The sequence below is a fragment of the Corvus kubaryi genome, unplaced genomic scaffold, assembly GCF_017639235.1.
Source record: "Corvus kubaryi isolate FWS band 111438036 unplaced genomic scaffold, C.kubaryi_AGA036_p1.0 129, whole genome shotgun sequence".
Classification (NCBI taxonomy): domain Eukaryota; kingdom Metazoa; phylum Chordata; class Aves; order Passeriformes; family Corvidae; genus Corvus; species Corvus kubaryi.
Genome location: NW_024580664.1, coordinates 3613385 through 3632424, shown reverse-complemented (window position 1 = coordinate 3632424; position 19040 = coordinate 3613385). Strand labels below are relative to the sequence as shown.

General features: G+C 45.3%; 1 protein-coding gene across 1 annotated transcript; it reads right to left on the bottom strand.

The window, feature by feature from the left end:
- Positions 1–258: 258 nt before the first annotated feature.
- Positions 259–19018, bottom strand: ERP27 (endoplasmic reticulum protein 27). The gene is made up of 7 exons (XM_042027017.1): positions 18293–19018; positions 17993–18093; positions 15105–15242; positions 11663–11776; positions 8558–8683; positions 1444–1641; positions 259–774 (listed from the first exon to the last, which is right to left on the bottom strand). Exons 1-7 carry the CDS (start codon positions 18636–18638, stop codon positions 730–732), a joined length of 1068 nt encoding a protein of 355 aa, XP_041882951.1. The 5' UTR covers positions 18639–19018; the 3' UTR covers positions 259–729.
- Positions 19019–19040: the final 22 nt, after the last annotated feature.

The following is a 19040-nucleotide window of genomic DNA, read 5'->3' as shown; positions in this document are numbered from 1 at the left end:
CACCATCTCAGACCTGCTTACCTCACGCTGTTCTGATCCCAAAGCTTCACAGATATCTTCTATCCTGGTGGAAATATCTATTGATGATGGGTCCATTTCCATAGGGAATGATTCTTAGCAATCAACCTGACTGGTTAGGCATTGCATTGGTTAAACTCAGAGAAAGGAGATTTTTTGAGCTTACTTACTTATAAATACAGAGACTTTGTCCTTAAATGAAAGAAAAGGGGAGTGGGAAATAACATATTTGCATAAAAATTCAGGCTATTCACTTACTGCTTTATTTAGTAAAATAAATGGAGAATTTCATGTGACATGAAGCAACAAATCTGTTCGTAGTATCAGGAAAGGCTGACAGTGGATCCCAGCATGGCACCAAAAACCAAAAGAATGAGGGAAACAGATTCCTGGGAACTACTAGCTTTACCTCTGATATTGCCATTTCACTATGTCACCTTTTGTTCCAACAGAGTGGCATGGAAGGACACACTGTAGGGCAATACCAGAGGTCCTGGAGTACTGAAAAAAGAGTTCTGGAGCCAACAAATGAGAAGAGATAAGAGAGAAGATATTCCTGGAGAGGACAGAAGGCATAAATGTACATAGAATGACGATGGGAATCCATGACTGACTTGGCTCAGGAATTGCTGAGCTGTAGGGCAGGGTGAACTCCTCATACACCAGAAGCAGATGACTCTGGCTACAGTCATCCTCTTGGCTGAGAAAGAATCAGAGTTCTTCATTGAGGGGCTTCTCCTCAGATTTGTCTTCTTTCTAAAACACATTAGAGGCATGAAATCAGTTTTGACATTACTTGGCTTGTCCGCATAGAGATAAAGAAAACAAAATAACTCAAATGCCTCCCTCTGCTGTCTATGCCACTGCCCTATCTCATTTCCATCACACAACACAAAGCCTCTGTGCTACAGGAGGATGAATTTTGACAGAGAGAGAACCCTTAACACTGAATGAACATGGATATTTAATTGTCCCTCTCCCAGCAGAGACCTCTGGTAGAGTCCTAAGGCCTTATCTGTACACTCTGGTTTGTACTCTTCCTGATAGATTCAATTCCTATCCATGCCACTGTCTCTCTGACCTGCTCTCATACACTGCCATCCACCACCTCCATTCTCAGCATCCAAAAGCACCCTTCACTTTTTCTCCCTAGCTGCTGTCCCCAAAAGATAGATGCTTCACAGAGACCTTCAGACAGCTGCAGAGACCAGTGAGTTCTTGCTGTAGACTAGAAGGTAGAGGTCAATGAAGACAGAGGCTCTGCAAAGACATCCATCTCTGCTCTGCCCTAAATCTAATGTTTTTCTGATATTCAGGTGCAAATGTACATGAAAGAGGAAGTGACAGGGATGGGGAGGAGTTCAAGGAACTGAAGTCACCTTCTTCAAGAGCCTGGTAAACAACAGCATCAGGACCCCCCATTACCTTTTGCAGTCTTTGAAGGAAACGATTACAGAAGTCCTGTACACGCTCAATGGAGATTTCATCCAGAGTCAACACGTCATGCTTATCATCTGGTGTGTGGAATACAGCCAGAGCTGGCAGCTGGGACTTCTTCAGCTGGAAGTATGACACTACTCGTTCATTGCTCTTCAAATTGGTGTCTAACAGGACAAAGAGAATCTGTGGTGGAAATAGGAAAGGAGCTGTGAGAAAAACAGAAGCTGAGAGAGAGAACAGATCACCAAAGAGTGATAATATGAAGATTTACAGTGATATTTTTATAAAGAGTTTGAGAAAACCATCCATACTCTGTTAGGACACCACTTTCCTTGGCCACTATCTAGCAGCTCCATGAAGCACATTTGTCTGTATTTTATCAAGTCCAGACTTACACTACCAAACAAAATGTCTTCTTTCACCTTCTTTAAAAATACATCTACAGTATAACATGTCTTTTATCTTAACAGCAAATGTCAAAGAAGCTGAATCCTTTATTTGAATGTTATTTGGATGAGATGCTCACATCCATGCAAGACCCAGAGTAAAAAGGGGTTTTGATGTGGGAAGAATCAAACTCAATTGCAAGAGTGTGGGAATGAAGTACAGGGCATCAGGAGCCTGCAAGGATAAGGACATGAGAGTACCAAAACCAAAGGACATATTTAAGTGAGCTGCAGTGAGCACAAATGAAGACACAATGATTTGGGAAACAGAAGTTGTTGGCAAGGCACCAGTGTCCACACAGCCCAGCTCGGTGGAACCTTGTTAAGACCTGGGGAGAGAAGCTCAACAAGGAATAAGCCAGGATGAGAATGACCTACAGTTCTCTGTGCTTCCGAAAACTCTTGGAGAGCAAGATCAAACCAAGGATTAGGATTCTGCTGGGATGATCAGAAGACAGACTTTGGTGACAAACTCTATGATTTTATTTTTAAGAGCTAAGTTTCAATTTAGATCTTAAAGGTGCAGTAGGAATAGGTATGAATTTTAAATTCTGGAATCTGAAAGATTATCAATAAAATATATAGCTACTTCTAAAAATTTTTGTTGATTTATACATTAATATTAAGTACAAACATCATGTATAAAATTCATAAAAGAAAATTAACACAGCAATTAAATAATTTACTCAGTGACCTGATTAAATAGAATCCCTCAATAGATGAGATCCAAGTCATTGAAATAAACATCCAGCCAGCATGTGTCATTTTATCTTCTTTTTACCCTGTGCAATCTACTGGGCCTAGCATATTCAGTGTACATATGGACAAGGCTATGGCTTCACTTGCACAGGAAGAATTTAAAAAAAAGAAGCACTATAATGTGAAGATTATGTGCCCAGTTCCCAGGCTGTGACTCATGTTTTTCTTTCTTTTCAATGAAGAACACTCAAGTTAGTTCCAAACTTGTTTTCTTCTCTAAAAATAAACTTAATCAATCCTAAATTCTTTACTTATTAAAGTTATGTTCTATAAAAAAACAAATATATCTGGAAACTTTACTAGGCAACAGCCTATGGGAAGGAGGATAGTTAGGCTGCTGTAAGGTTTAACTTCAGTTATATAGTGAAATACAGAAACAGGAATGGCATTTTCACTGGATATATGGTATTTACCATTTGTAATTTCTCTTCCAAAAGTCAACTGTGCCCCAAGAGCAAAAAGCTAGTGAGCAGACAGGTTGTGGGGTAATTGTCCCAGAGTGCTTAATTCATCTTTTTGCAGGATAAAACATCAAGCTAGAGAAGGGTCACGAGATTAAGGTTAACAGGTTTAGGGACTTGATCTAAGAGGCTTTAAGATGGAACAGCAATATTTAATGCTTTAGGGCTTGCCTTCCAACTAGCAAGCTGGAAACAGAGGCCAGAGTTGGAGGGAAGCACTTTCAGAGTGTCAGTACAGGAAATGTACATTTTCACCAGTTCATCTCTTATAGAGATTCACTAGACAGCAGTGTTTTTTTAATCAAATGTTAAAGAAGTAGTCATGATTTTTTTTTAAAGTATTGTTAAGTTGTGTCACTTTTTATATAAAATCTCCACTACATTTAAAACAGATGAATAGCATTTTAAAATGGTGATAGGAATAAATGTTAGTCAACATTCTTCACTTCATCAAGCTTCCAGACTTTGTTAAAACCACCAAAACTAAAAAGGTGTATGTATTTTATCCATGAACACAAAGAATAGAGTAAGAATAAAAGAGTAAAAGGAGTAAAAAGGTTGGGGTTTAGAACTCCAAATGCCTTCTTCCTCACAAGAACAAACAGAAACACACAAACTGGCCCCTCAGCTAGAAAGGCTGAGATATCATCATCATTCAGAGTTACTGACTTGGATCTCTCTAATGACTCCCGTTTGGCTCACAGAGTTAGAGCATGCCAAAATACAGCAAAGTTTCCATTTCCACCTATATTCAAAAAATACAGGAAAGAGAGCAATTGCATTTGGTCACTGTAGCTCAAAAGAAGACACCTTAATGCCTATCAGGATGATGCCTTCCTGGGAAGTGCTGTGACATGGGATGGAACCTCCTTCAGCAGAAGGGCTCGACATGCATCCTGTGCTGGTTGTGCTGCAGGAGTCCTGCCAAGGCCTGTGTGGCCTCAAGGTCACACCTGTGGGGCAGAATGTAGGATGTGTTGGCCCAGAAGCCACAAGCACTGGAAGCCTGATCTCCACAGCAGCTGAAAACCAAGAAAGTTTCTCAGTTGGCACATTTCCATGATGGATGCCATCTCATGCAACTGGCATTTTCTCATGAGGAATTTATTTTGTTCTGAGATTCCCAGTCAGCTCCAATCATAAAGAATGAATGCAGTAACCATGGAAAACTATATTGACCATGAGGCAGGATTCACACTGCCTAACTTCTGCCGTTCAGATCCCAGTCTTGTCTCAGCCAGTCATCTATGTAACCTCTACAATAAACAGTAACAGGAACTTCATTCCACCTATTTTAGAAGGGAAGGCAGCATATGCCTGTCCTTCTCTTTCAGTGCTGAGAAGAGCCTAAAACCTTTACTCAGATCCTTACCAAAGCTGCAATTCACCAAAACAAATCCCACTTATAATGGCAACTCTCATGTCACTGCTAGAAATCAGTTAGCTCCATACCGAACAGAAAGTTCACTTTCTGTTTCATACTATCTTGTACAATAGCTGGTTGGGGTTTTTTCATTCTGAAATTATTTCCATGAATTTTTTTCATTTTGTAGCAATCTTCTTGCCTATGTTCAGATGTGCTGCTTCAGGCAGTGAAGGATATCCTGCATGCATGAGGAACTCCTGACACAAAATCTCCCCTTCACACATGATATTATCTGTGCACTGTCACCTGCAATAAGGTGCCTTTCAGAAAATTTTGAATACTGGTGTTGTCTTGGTATTTTGACAACTTGATTCCTAGCCCAGTGCTTTTAGAACATCAAGTTCCTGGTAGATAATGAGATATGGAATGATGTTATTGCCCAAAGAAATAAAGTTAATTGAAAATAGCACTGCAATGATAGAAACCAATTTGACATTGCTTAGTTTTTCCTCTAACAAACAGAAAGGGTGGTCAAGCCTTATATCCAAGGTTTGAGCTTCAGAGAGCTGCAGTCTTCATTGTTCTGTATAAGCTAAAAGACCAAATGCTGAAGTTTGAGTAATTTCTTACATCAAAAAAAAATCAGTCCTGAATTAAAAAAAAGACAGCTATAAAAACAGCTCTACTGCAGATATCTATTAAGTGACATTAAAAGTCCATATTTATGGGCTCCTCTGTTTATGGCTAAAAGAGGCATCTCTAAATACTATCTCTTTCAGTTCTGGAGCCATCAGTGTCTGACAAGAAAAGTTAAAATTGTGCAAATGACTATTTGCAAGAGAAAGGGCATTAACTTTTAATTTCCATAGAAGAACTCTTGAAGGACACCAAGAGTTTCTTAGAAAGCATTTCTAAATGGACCTACATGTAAATTTAAAGGGAGTTTACAAACATCCCTACCCAAATAATTTTGATATTGGAAACCAGTTACGTCAGATGCAAAAAAAGTTGCTCTTGTTATTTCCAGCATGACCTTACTGAGACTTCTGCAAACACCCGTGAGTTACACCAGCTGTAATTATCATGTTCTACTCTGATACTGTGGAAAGAAAACTAAGTATGACTATGCTAGTTTGGCTCAGCAATGCAAACCCTGACATTTCCTTTCCAGTGCATTTCCATTCCTTGCCTGGACTCTTGGCAGTACTTTCTCAAATAAGCACATATTTTATTGAAGATCCAAGAAGGCTGGTGGATTTACTCTTGCAGCTGCAGTGCTCTGAACTCTGTTTACCATTATCCACCCACAATTGTTTCTCAAAATCTGCTAGAAAACTACCATATTTCTTCTTATTGTTGTCAGCCTATGCTGGCTCAGCATCATCTACCATTTGTATTTTTCCTTCCAACATCTTATAGTGCTCAGGTTCCACAATAAAATCTAGAAACATCTAGAGTGCCTCCAGGCAGTCACTGCTGCTCCAGGTGCAGTTCAGGCTGTTTTCAAATTACTGTCCTCACCATACTGCCTCATGGACTCTCCAGCTGAAAATCTCAGCTACCCCTCAGGCAGAAGTGAAAATATCATAAACCAGAGATGAAAGGACCATAATCCAGAAACTGGCAGGTGAATCACTTCCTCATGATCCATTAACGGTTGGACTCAATCATCTTAGGGGTGTTTTACAAGCTAAATTATTTCACAATTCTATGGTTTTCTTCACTCTTTGGAGCCAGTCGCTCAGCAGCAGCAGCAGCTCCTTTTCATTTCTCCATCCAAGTAACAAGTTTCTCCTTTCCCTCCCACTAGTGATGACAACGACAAGGACTGCTCTTCCATCAGCGTGCAGCAGAGGTGTGTGATAGGATTGGTACCCCTTCTCCTGCTTGGGAACCCTTTCAAGGCTCTGTGTTTTGCACTGGCTTGTAGAAATGTTGCAACATACACCAAGTATCCCCACTCTGTTCTGACACTCCGCAGTCACTGTAAAGCAGTGCTGGATGCAGTGGTACGTGCTCACAGGGAGCCTGAACACCTCTCCACTGCACAGCAATGATTCCTTGCTCAAACCACTGACAGCACTAACCCGTCAGCACAAAAAAGCCTTTCACCACTATCCCACAGGACAGGAATTATTCACTGGTAATGCTGAATAAAATTCAGGTCAAGAATCTTGCATTTATTCTCAGACAATCTGCAAGCCACTAAAAGGCAAAATCTAATCAATACTTTACTTATTTTGAAGCAAACCTCAGTTAACAGAAATTCACATAGCAAAATTAGCCAACAGGGATTTTCATGGTATCGTGCAGTGGCTGCCACTGATACCCAAACTAATTCAGGTCTTTCTATACAACAGAGAAATGGAGACGAACCTAAGTGGGCTTATCACTCTGCTTACTCCTTACTATCCAGACCTAAAAGCCAAAGAGAGGGATCCTAGCACTCTCTGGCTGCTTTCTAGGAGGGCACTCTAAAACACAGTTTATTCCTCAGAGTGCCACTCCTTCAGGAAAAACAACTTATTAGACTCTAAGTCACTTCATCTCTGTGTTCTCAAGTACCACAGCAGTGAAGTGGAAATAATTAGCCAAATCCCCACATCCTTAATGTTTATATTTTACTCTGGCAAACTTGTAGACTGATTTGGTTGGAAACTTGCCTGCAGAAATAAAAAAAAATTAAATTTGGCTTGCTAAGAATTCATAAATTGTCTGAACTTCAGTACAACAATTTATCCAATGTTTTGTGAAGTATTTCTAGGAAAATTATAGCCATTTTCTCAGATCTAGACAAGTCACATGAAGACTAGATGCAGCTGCATCAGCAAAGGACACTGATGCTAAACAGCATCATGTTAGAAGAGACAGCTGCTAGGTGGAGACCTGTATCAGACTCTGCTTCTCAGGGAGAACAGTTTTAATTGGTGTCACTTTAACATACATCTTACAATAGATAAATGGAATTTTACAGATAAATGAGTTTTCTTTTATAACTACATATACATCAAAGCAAAACACTTTTGAAGCGACCTTTTGATTTTGATGCATAGTTTCTGCCCAGGCTCTTGCCAATGGGTAGGAAAGACATAAAGGTCCAAAGTAGTCCTGCCATAAGCAGTCTCAAGACTTTTGAAAGTGCATGGTTCTGAGGTGGTCCCTGAATTTGAAGCTGAGGGTATACTTGATTTCTAATCTGTCCCTTCAATACCAAAACCAGGTGCATGCAGATGTTCTAGTTATCAAATCACAGCTCTTTCCAGCTCCACACTTCTCAGAGGAAGATCTCTTCATGCCTCTCAGCTTATCCTTCCCCACTTCTATGACATTCTGCCCCCTCCCATCTGCTGTTCTCCCTTGCCATAAATGCCTTCCTGTTGCTCCCAATCCTCCTTTGCTTCTGTCGCTTGGACACAAATTCCACTGTAATCCAGCTGCTGGCAGAGAAGCAGACATAGGATGATTTACTATTTGGGGAGCTCTGTTCACAGAAGGATGGGATTCAAGCAAAATTTCTCTGAAACACCTCATCTATCTCATCACCTTAGTGTAGAAAATCTAAGCAATTAATCTGCAGCTCCTTTAAAATAGCCATTTCCCCAGGACCCAACCAGAAGTCTACGGGTTAAGAAGTGCTGACATTATTTGCTATCTGGTCACTTATATAAGGCTCCTTGGCATCCTTCAGGCTGTAGATACAAATTCACCTATCACATCAGTGCAACGCAACTGTTGCCAGACTGAAGTGCAGCAGCTGTGTGTCATCTGCCAGTGCAAGGGAACACGACTGGACTAAAAGAAACACGATGTTTCACCAAGAGAGCAGAGGAGCAGGATACAGAGGATATTTTCCCCGTGAGGCGGCAAACTGGCAAAAGGTGAACAGAACCAACCCCTCCATTTAATTATCCAGATAATCCTCTTCTCCTGCTACTTGACCTTTGCTCTCATAATTCACAGAGGAGATTATGCACTCACCATTCATGGCAGAATTCACTGTTCTTTCTTCCTCCCTAACAGTCCTGACAGTCCTAACTCCCTAAATCTTTCTCTCTGTTTGGGCTTACCTTCCCCTTGTAGAGCTCTGCCGCTGCCCGAAACTTGCGCATTCGCTCAGGGTGCTTTGGGGACATCTTGTCTGTGATCAGGAGGAGGTTAAACTCGAGTGAACTCTGCATCACACCTATGGCGGTCTGGCCAGCACAGAGAGAAACACACACAGGCAAGGTGATTGAGAACATTCAATTTGCATTGGATGCAGTGTCAGAGGGACATAAGTCCACATGGCTCAGCTGTGCTTTCTTTGCAAATCAGCATCACAAGCAGGATGGGGTTTTTTAAAGCAGGGGAGATCCAGTCTGGGCTCTTTGCAGAAGCACTTAACCTCCTGGCTTTGCTTATTCCCCAGACAAGAGTCTGAAGACCACAAAGGTCCCTCACTGGCCTCAAGACAGTGACTAGGCAAGAGGAGTAGGGCTAGGGCAGAATACAGCAAGCTGAAAACTAGAACAAGGATGCGAAGAGCAAGGCCGGCAAACACTGAATATAAGGGTGTCCTAAATTGCTGAAGCCTAGCATCTGCCTGAAATGCGAGCAAGTAAGTGGGAAGGATTTGTGGTGTAAAGGTTGTCCTTATTATCTTTCTTTAGTGTTACACTGTGTGTAGGATGGGAATGAGTCCAGAGCTTCAACAACCCGATGGCCTTCACACTCCTGGGTGCTGAGGGTTAAAATTACCTCTGCAGTCCCACAGTGAGAGAAGACCCTGGGCAAGGGCCAAGAGGGCACTACACACTGGCCCTCTGTGAGGAGACAGGGCTGGCACTGCCCAAGAAGCCACGGCATCATCTCCATGAACTCACTCATTCGTCATCTCACTTCTCTTTCTGCCTGCTTCCTGCAGGCCTGCAGCCTCTCCCTCAAATTAAACAGTAGTGGGGCCAGACCTGCTGCCTCCCCCGTGCCACCAAAACCACAGAGGCACAGACTGTGCAGCTCCCTGTCAGTGGGACCAGAAAGTTTCCACATGCTCCAGGAGCAACAAGGAAGGGGTCAGGGAGTGCATGCTGGCCAGGGTGGGGCATAACAGAGCATCCAGCTTTTGGCAGACGGGACTCTGCTGTTAGCTTAATGTTTATCAGATATTTTATATCCCTTCACTTTTCTGATGGTGTGCAGCTGAGACAGGCGACAGTAGAGGGGTTGCAAGCTAAGCTGGAGAACATTAGAAGACCTCATAGGAGAGGATGAGGCTGAAGGTGAGGGTGAAGCCAGCCAGCACCAAGCCCCATGACAAGCATGGGGTGAGAGCGGATAGGGCTGGAGCAGCAGTTCCTCCAGCAGCTGCATGCAAAGGTGTGCCTGTCCACACAACCTTGTGTGAGAGCGATCAGCAGAGCTCATCAGCACAGCTGGGCCACATCTGACTGTCCTGAAAAGCCCACAGGGTAAAAATTGCCTAAAAACTCCTAAAGTATGTGGGAGAAACAGTTAGGGCCCCAGAATGGGGAGAGAAACTCTTGGCAGCACTTGGTGCGAGCCATGTGACCCCATTATCTGCTGACCTGCAGCATTTTTGGATGCAAACAGCATATGCACTGGGAATAAATATTTATGAAAAACCAAGCTACCTTAGGGAAGCTGGGAGGGCTTTGGGCCAGGGACTACAGGAGGCACTATTAATTGCAGCACCTTGATAGTGCTCCAGAGGGTCTGGAAAAAAACTGCAACAACATCTGTACTGACAGTCAGGGCAGAGGGGACCAGCTGAACAGCTGAGGAATTCTCAGTCAGGGAGACAGACAGCCTGGGTGCCAAACAGAACACCATGCAATTAGAACCCAAAGCATCAGCAGAAATGCATAAAGAAAGACGTGGTCCCATGAATTGCAAAAGGATGCAATAGGGGCTCCCTTTAGGATGAATAGGGAAGGTCTGGGAAATTACAAAGATAAGAAGAACATCCCTGCTGATGTGACTTGGATGTTCTTAAAGGGCTGTTAGGCCACTGGGGCAGGATAGAGCAGTCCCCAGAAATATTCTGTGATTTCAAAATGTATTTTTCCCTTTTGAAGATGAAAAACAATTTTTTTTTCTTTTTTGTTACAGAAAAAAAAAAACCTCCTACCATATTTCATTGTGGAAAAAAAAAGTTAAATTTCAAAACAAAATACTCTCTACTGGTGGGCTGCGACTGAACTGACTGAATGTGTCAGTTCTCTTAGATGATCCTTGGGTTTATCTTGATAAGGTTTAGCTCTGAAACAGGTTGGGTCATTCTTCTCTGATGTAAGCTAAGCCTGGTCAGCACTGCTGTAGCTATCCAGAAGGCCACAGAATACCCTATCAGCAATGATAAAGTCTCAGCCTTGCAGCAACTGGGGCTTCTAAGACCCACTGACTTCACAGCAATGAGCCCAGGGAACTGCTGAGATTTCAGAGGAACCTAAATCCTCGGTCAACCTCTACAGCAGGGAGGAGCACTGGGACCCTGCCACTGCCAGTCAGATGGGTGAGCCAATGAAGATGGCCAACATGGAAGCACTCTAAGCCTGATTTTGTATGTGGTTTGGTTGATTGAGTGTTTGTTTGTTTGTTTGTTTTGGTGGCGATTGTTGTTGTTGAGCTGATGAATTCTGGAGGAATGGATGGAAGGGATGGGAAAGATTTTGCTTGGGAAGTTCCCAAGCTGCTCTTGAATATGTGTTCAAATTTCTTGGCTCACATCAAGCCCAGTGTCTGAGTGATGCAGAAAAGCCTGCCTTCTGAGAGCAGGTCATCTGAGCTTCCATGTTTCTCAAGGTTTGTCAAGGAGAGGGCGTTCTGGCTGAGCTGGCTCTGCAGGCATGGCACAACACGGCAAATATCCGTGGGAGGAAGCAGAGCTGTGCACAAGAGTAGTAAGAAATGGAGTTCTCTGCCCCTCAACACCCCAAATTTACTAGAGAGCTAAAGAAATTGTGATGACTCCCTCTCCCACCACACTCATGCCCCAGCAAATCTGCTTCCAGTCCACACGTGGAGAAGCAGCGAAGAGCTGTGTGGCTCCCTCAGTCCCATCTACACCATTGCTCCAACCCTCACACACATCTGGGTATGCAAACTGGGGCCAGAGGACACCGTGAGGAGGAGGCCAAGTGCAAGGGTGAGGAATGCAGGGAGCTGGTAATTACCACAGGGTTGTACTCAGTCACCAGGCGGAGCTCGTTCATCCGAACGAAACGAGTCAGCTTCTTGGCATCAACATCTCTGTTGTTCATATCCAGATCCCTCCGGTCATTGTCTACCTGAAGACATGCAAAGACACCTACAGTGACAGCTGTCCTCTCATCTCAGCACCTCCTCCAGAGGCACTGGTTGCACTCCCTCACAGACATACCCACCCCCTGGGGCACCACCACCCTCTCTCCCCCACTATGTAATCCCCACCTCTTCCCATCACCACTTCTGGAGGTCTAGAACCTACAGGGGCCAGCCTGAGATAAGAATCTCCCAGCATTCTCCAGCCTCCCATGGACAAGGCAAACTCATGGTATAACAGAAGTCTCTTAGGACTCCAGACATCCCTACACTATCAGCTCTCAATGCACTGGAGACAGGGAGAATTAGCTGACAAACTATTCTAGGCATTGTGCAGAGAGGTCATTAAATAGTCTAACTCCTCACATCAATATTGGCTTTATGTCCCTTTTAAAAATCTTCATCTGCTTATTCTGTTTCTTCTACAAGTAATAAACATTGGCATCATCTGGTATGGAATTCCTGGAAACATTGTGCAAGCAGGAAATCTCTCCAATAAAAGGAGGATTTTTCTTCCAGCACAGCAGGGAAAAAAAAGAAAGAAAAAAAGAAAAAAATAAAGCCCAGCATATTTCAGCTTTAGAGGAAAATCCATCCTGCCACACATCTTCCCACACTTCATCCCCTCAAAGTGATGTGATTTTATTGAGATGTTCATGACCTGGTAAATAGAAAAAAAGCAGGCAACCATTGAATGATAGCAACACACCAGAGTTTAAGGGCAGAGTTCCTGTGCAGTACCACCACAGGATGTGACTGAGTTAAGCCACAGGAACAGTGGTCTCTGACATGAAGTAGGATCGAAGTTTGGGATTTGAAGGCCATTGATACACATGTTGAATGAGGTTCTTGGGGCTGAGGAGCGGTTCACATGCACATCCCAGATTTTATTCTCTGCATCTGGACAACCTCTGAAAGTGCTTGTGTTAGTTTTTCCAGTGGTGTGCAAACATCTAAAGTCATTTTTGCTGTTCTGTGGTCATTGGCAAGGTGTTTGATACCAGCCACCCACCCTGTCTGACAACACAAGCTGGTGCTTTTCAGACTGTATGGCCCAACTCCTCTCACAGATTTTCCTCCTCCATAACATGAAAGGGCAGTTCTGCCTAAGTAAAGAAGATGAGGACAGTGCAACACCTGGGTAGGTGAGATCAGATAGGCCTTGGGAACCGATCTAAAGCAGCCTGGACTCTACAGAAAGTCTTCTCTTGACTTTCATGGGCCTCTGAAAACATCTGATTTCCATTTGGGGATAATAACATCTTGAATCTGCACTCAACATTTACGTTTTTAAGAAAATAAGGCTGGAAAATAGCCTGCATTTAATAATTGAAGCTCTAGTCAAAATGTCTTTATCAGTCCATATAATTAGGTTGTTAGCATCTGTTAATTATGTTCTTTTTAGGTCTATCAGGAATTCTTACTAGAATAAATCAGTGTCTTTCCACTATATACAAAAAAGTCTCACCGGTTGACACAGTCCCTCCTACTACTGTAATTATGGTTTAAACTTCTAAGCATTATATATGTTTCATACACTGCAAAGGCAAAGAAAAAATTAATTTATGCCTCTGATTCACTTCTATCCTGGTGACGCATCTTTGTATCCTTCAAATGAGTATTTGATTCCAAGTTCCTGTATCCATTCTTTTAAAATTCCTTTTTATCTCTGACCCCTTACTCCTACACATTATTCAGCACAGGATAAAAGGAAAAATAATGTGTCTGGCAATTTAAGAAAAACTGACAATCAGACAAGTGAATTGTCAACCACATTTGAACCTGACTGGTGTATTATTTTCTTGACTGTTTTCTTCCCTATTGAACAAGAGTTCAGTTGCAAAAACTGGACTCCGAACAAAGAATATTCAATATAATACAAATTCCAACAATCCAAACACTATCTTTTATCAAACTCTCTCCCAGTGCAGTCATCCTCACTATCTGCCACAGTTCAAAAACAAAGGATCTTTTCAATATTTTTGGAAGAAAACCACAATGACTAAGAACCAAAATTGAAATGGGTGTTGCTTGAAATTGCAACATCTAGCAAATAAAAGGTTAAATAAAAGGACCTGCCTACTTATTGCTCACTCTTAGATCATTCTTTTTTTAATTATTTGGATAATATTAGTGGTAAACATGGTGCAGGAAATGATGAGGGGGAAAAAAAGAGAACAAACTGTCTTTATCCAATCTTTGTACAGCCTGGATCTAGAACTTGGCCAAGCTGCCATATTTAGTTTCCCCAGAACATTTCTCCCCACCTCGAGCACTTAGAGGTTTGGTGTCACAACACTTCAGTGGTTTTTAGGACATCTTGTGCTGTCTGGGGCCCCTTTCCTCTTCAGACACACCTATCTCTGCAGTTTTCAACTGCCATGCTTGTGTGAGAAGGGGCAACATGAGGAAATTGATGTAACTAGTAAAACACTTGCTCTTAGCTTTTCTTGGTACTCTTGCAGCAAATACATGGTTCTCCCCAGTATCATCCGCTTAAATTTCAGCAAATGTAGCTACACTGAGGCACCAGCACTTAGAGCTGGAGTCAACAGAGATTTGATCTTGCACAGCATCCATCCCTAAGAAACTCCAAAGCAAGATTTCTAATGCCTAAAGGATATTTAGGAAATGAGTCTGCAGACCAAAGTGTAGGGTGGCACAGCATCTCTTACCTGCACAGACCTAGTCTGGATTTGTTTTCTGTCATGATGGAAAAGTTTTGTACCCTAGGAGACAGCTTTGCCTGCCTGAAGTGACACTTGCCAAGTTCTGATATCAAGCCTGCTGTGTTGATCCATGGTAACATGGACCTAGATGCTTTTCACGTGTCTCAGGACCCTTTCCAAAACCACAGAAGCTCAATCCAAGCTAATGCCAGGCTCCGGGCAGGTCATGTAGAAACACAGGCATTGCTCCTTGCAGAGCACTGGGTGCTGAACCAGATCCACAGGGCAAACACCTGAACAGGAGACTCTTACCAGGTGTAATTAACGCTCCATGTCTCGGTGACAGGCACTCTGCAACTGGAAAGCAAAAGCCCTCTTTGGGGCAGGAAGGGGGGTGTACTTCGAGGTGGGCAGGCAGCCTGACTGCCAATGACAACCCTGTTTTTGGCTTGCCCTAAGGAGAGATGAGTTTTACGCTTTTTACCGTTGTAAGCACTCGTCCTAGAGCCTCTCCCACCCACACCAGCGGGCTGGGGGACCCGGAACCAGACGCTTATGCTGGAGATGCAGGTTTTTGCCTGGCAGCGTATTCCCGGGCAGGGAGCTGCTCGTGATGCCCCCCACGCCGCGCCGCGGGCCCACGCACCGTGCGGAACAGCGCGACAGTGTTCGCCGAGGCGCCGTAGTGAGACAGGACGGCGGCGCTGCTGCTGAGGCCGAAGGGCACCTCCGGGATCTGTCCGGCCGCCAGGCGAAACTGCTCCGCTTCGGGGCTCTGCGGCTCCTGCGGAGGCAGAGGAGAGCGGGTGAAGGGCCGAGCCCGAGCGGGGCTCCAGGGTCGCACCGGCACCGGCACCGGCACCGGCACCGGCACCGGCACCGGCACCGGCCGTGGGCGGCGCGGGCGCGACACCTGCCGGCCGCCCGGGGCAGCGCGGGCGGGGTGCTCCGGGACCCACACACCCCTACCCGCCCCACACACACCCCGCCCCACACACACCCCGCCCCACACACCCCGCCCCACACGCCCCTACCCGCCTCACACACACCCCGCCCTACACACACCCCTACCCGCCCCACACACACCCCGCCCCACACACCCCGCCCTACACACACCCCTACCCGCCCCACACACACCCCGCCCCACACACCCCGCCCTACACACACCCCTACCCGCCCGCTGCCGGCGACAAGCACCGCTCCGCTTCTGAGCCACAGTCGCCACTCAGTTATGGCAGGGTGGGCACCCTGCCCTGCTTACCCACATGCCCAGGGGGAGCACGCCAGGATGGTGCTGAGCCCTTGGGCTCTCAGAAAGAAGGGGACAAACCCAGAATATAGATTAGCACGTTTAAACACACACACACACACACAGGCGTGTGTGTTTATGTATATATGTGTGTGTATATAAAATAAATATATAAACGTCACAATTTTTAAACTAATCTTTATTCTAGAGCCAGGAGGTTACAATTTTGAACACCCTGCATTATCAGTACCCCGGCTCCTTTTAAAAGAATATCTTAGCTACATCCTGTAAAAAGTAGCTAATTCAGGTGTATCAAAGGATAGAAATGTGCAATTTCTCAGCAATTTGAGGTCCATTCTCTTTCCTGCAGAGAGAGCATTAACTACTACTAGCCTTTGCCTGTATTAAAGCCTCCCTTGCTATTCTGATTCCCAACTTTTCAGTGATGTATTTTTGATACTTCTATTTAATGGACATAGACATAGCGTCTGCTTGGAAATTGGTTTGTTTTTCTTTTTAGTTTGAACTGTCAGCTCAGCTGTTTGTGAGCCCAGAGAGAATGGAAAACAGAATTCTTTGTTCAAAGAAAATTCTTTTTCCAAAGAAAAACATCTCTCATGACCCGTTTTGGAAATGCCAGTGCATCAACATTGCTCTGGTGAGAGCACTAAAGCCTAGGATGGGAACAATCTCACTGAGTTTTGGAGCATTCCTGAGAAACCTGGGGTTTAATCAGGCCAAGCGTGGCCCTTTCTCACAGACACACGGGGTTTCTGGAGCAGTGTGCTGTGTTTCCATCACGGCATGCTGTTCCCAGTCAGGGAGGCCGTGCTCATTATACGGGAAGCTTGCTGAGCCGCGTACAGCAGTGAATTGAAAGGCTGCAGCAGAGAAATAATTCATGGTGAGCAGAGAACATGGACTTTATTTGGATGAATATACTTTCAGGCAGAGAGCCAAGCCTTCATGGCACACATACGTCTTTATCTACTTTATCTTATTCAAACGCAGCCCTGCCATGCTTCAGGCACTGAATGCCCGACATGTCTCTGGCTGCTGCCTCGTGCCCTGGCAGCTGGGGCTGCACGGCAGCAGCCTCCTGTCTGGCTCTGAAGAATGAAATCCTGCAGCAGGAGATCACTGTGGCACAAGAGAAAAGGAGCCATGTGCCTGCTGCAGCTCAGGAAGAGGCTCTGGGTATAGCTCTGCCAGCTACCCTCGGGGAAGGAGGCGTCTCAGCACTTTCATTCTGCGTGTGCAGATTGCCTGGCTGGTTTGTACAGCTTTAGCGCTGCAAGAGCAACCCCCAAGGAGCTCCAATTGCCTGCAGGCACCGAAGTGGAGGCGGCTGGTGCTCTGTGATCAGTGCTTACAAAACTCCTGGGGCATAAGCCTCCTTCACTCCCAGACTTGTTGCTGCCTGCACTGCACAGGCAGCACCATCGATCCTCACTTTGTGGTGGGCTGTGAGACGCCACTGCCCTGTACCAAGAGCATGATGCCCTCCCTAGACTGCCCTCCAGCCCCAGGCACAGGGCAGAAGGAGGAAGGTGCTTGCAGAAGGACGTGTTTTTGAAAGTCTTAAGCCTTCTCTGACATGAGGCAGTGTGTGGGCAGCAGGGAGGAGAATGGAGCTCAAAAAAACATGGAAAAAGGTGCAAGGAAAAATACTCATGCCATTTTGGGGCCAAGGGACTTGTACCTGTCACTCACCGTTGAATTCAATGGAATTTAGACAAAAAGAGACAGAGATCTCAAGGATATCTACTCTGGGGAACAAAGCAGTGAGACACAGCCCATGCCTACACCCTCCCTACGAGGAGGCTGCAGCCTGAGCCCAAACTCTCTTGGATTTCAGCAGACCTGTGCTATCACTTCTCCCTGAGACTTCGCTTCCTCAGCCCTATCACACAGGCAGTGCCGTACTGTCTTTGCTGACTACAGCACATAACTGATGTTCCCACTCACCCCTCACCAACATTGTTTCTCTACCATGCACATTTCTGTTTTGCTTCCCCTGCAGCATTTCCCTTTCTCCTGCACCAGGGCTCCTAGAGTCTCTTTCATCTTCCTCTCTGTCTCCATCTCCTTTTCCATTCCCAGACCAAATTCCCTGTACTCTCTCTGTGACCCATCACCTAATCCCTCCACGTGCCTGTCACAGCCTCAGCACCTTTTGGGACAACAGCTGCCTTCGGCAGATGTTTGCATCACATCCAGCCTCATGCTCTCATCAGGGTGGGATAGGGCTCACGACTGGCAGAGGGGAGGTGCTGTGAACACACCTGGAAGAATCCAATGACTGCCACCTCTGCACTGCTGACGAAGGCTTCAGCATCTTCAATGTTGTTTAACAGGACAGGTTTCTCTGTGGTGCTGGCTGTGCCTGCAGAGCAAAGGTCAGGGTTGGGCAGAGTGTACACACAGAGCAGCTCAAAGAGGATGCCCCCAACACAAGCATCCCCACCTCACCCACACACCTCTCCTGCAAGCTCAACACAATGTCTGTGCAGCATACCTTGGATAAGGAGGACTCCCTGCAGCAGACCCAGCCTTTCCCTGAAGCAGGAAGAAAGCTCACTTACTGTGGGATGCAGAGTCATCACCTCCAGCACACCCCGCTCGGGAGCATCTGGTAAGCAGGATAACAAGGAGGAATGGGAAGACAAATGTGGCCACGGTACCAGCTTGCCTTTTCCTCGCCATGCCACCCTGCTCCGGTCCTCTCCTTGGCAAGAGACACGTCAGCTGCCGTGAGGACTCACAACCTCTCCTGAGGTGGTGGGAAGGGAGCAGCTGGCCCAGGCCAAAACCTTCAGCTCCTGAGATAACTGCCTGGCTGGAGAAAGCCCCTCCCTGCTGTGCAGAAACAGCCTTGGAGAGCTGCACCAACACTGCCCTTGGTGTGTCCTCACCCACAGTACTGGACATCTCAGCTGCCCTGCACCTTTCTGACCAGGCACCCCAGCTAGGTTAAAAACATCCCTCTCCAGGTGCTGGATCCCAGAGGCTGATGTTCCACTGTGCTTGGCCAGCAGGCTAGCCACGGGGACATGCAGGTCTGCCATTAGCTCTGAGGAACAGCTGCTACGGTGTTAAAACATCAGAAGGGTATGTTATAGCTCCCTGGCTCATTCAGCTGCCATCTGGGATGAGAGGTGGGGGCTGTCTACCCCTGGAGTCTATCCCCATCACAGCCCAGACTTTGAGCTTCAAAGGATTCATGAAATTCCTGAAGGAAACAGTTCTGAAATAATTTGCTTACAGAGTAAGGCTGATGTTTTGAAGGAGGAGGGCTATTTCCCTGCTGAAATATGCTCTTAAGCCTTCCTA

Coding starts and splice junctions, on each gene's coding strand:
- ERP27 (XM_042027017.1), bottom strand. CDS start 18,638: ATGTCCAGTACTGTGGGTGAGGACACACCAAGGGCAGTGTTGGTGCAG. Junction 18,094..18,292: donor TGATGACTCTGCATCCCACA/GTAAGTGAGCTT, acceptor TTTGCTCTGCAG/GCACAGCCAGCACCACAGAG. Junction 15,243..17,992: donor CAGTCATTGGATTCTTCCAG/GTGTGTTCACAG, acceptor CTGCCTCCGCAG/GAGCCGCAGAGCCCCGAAGC.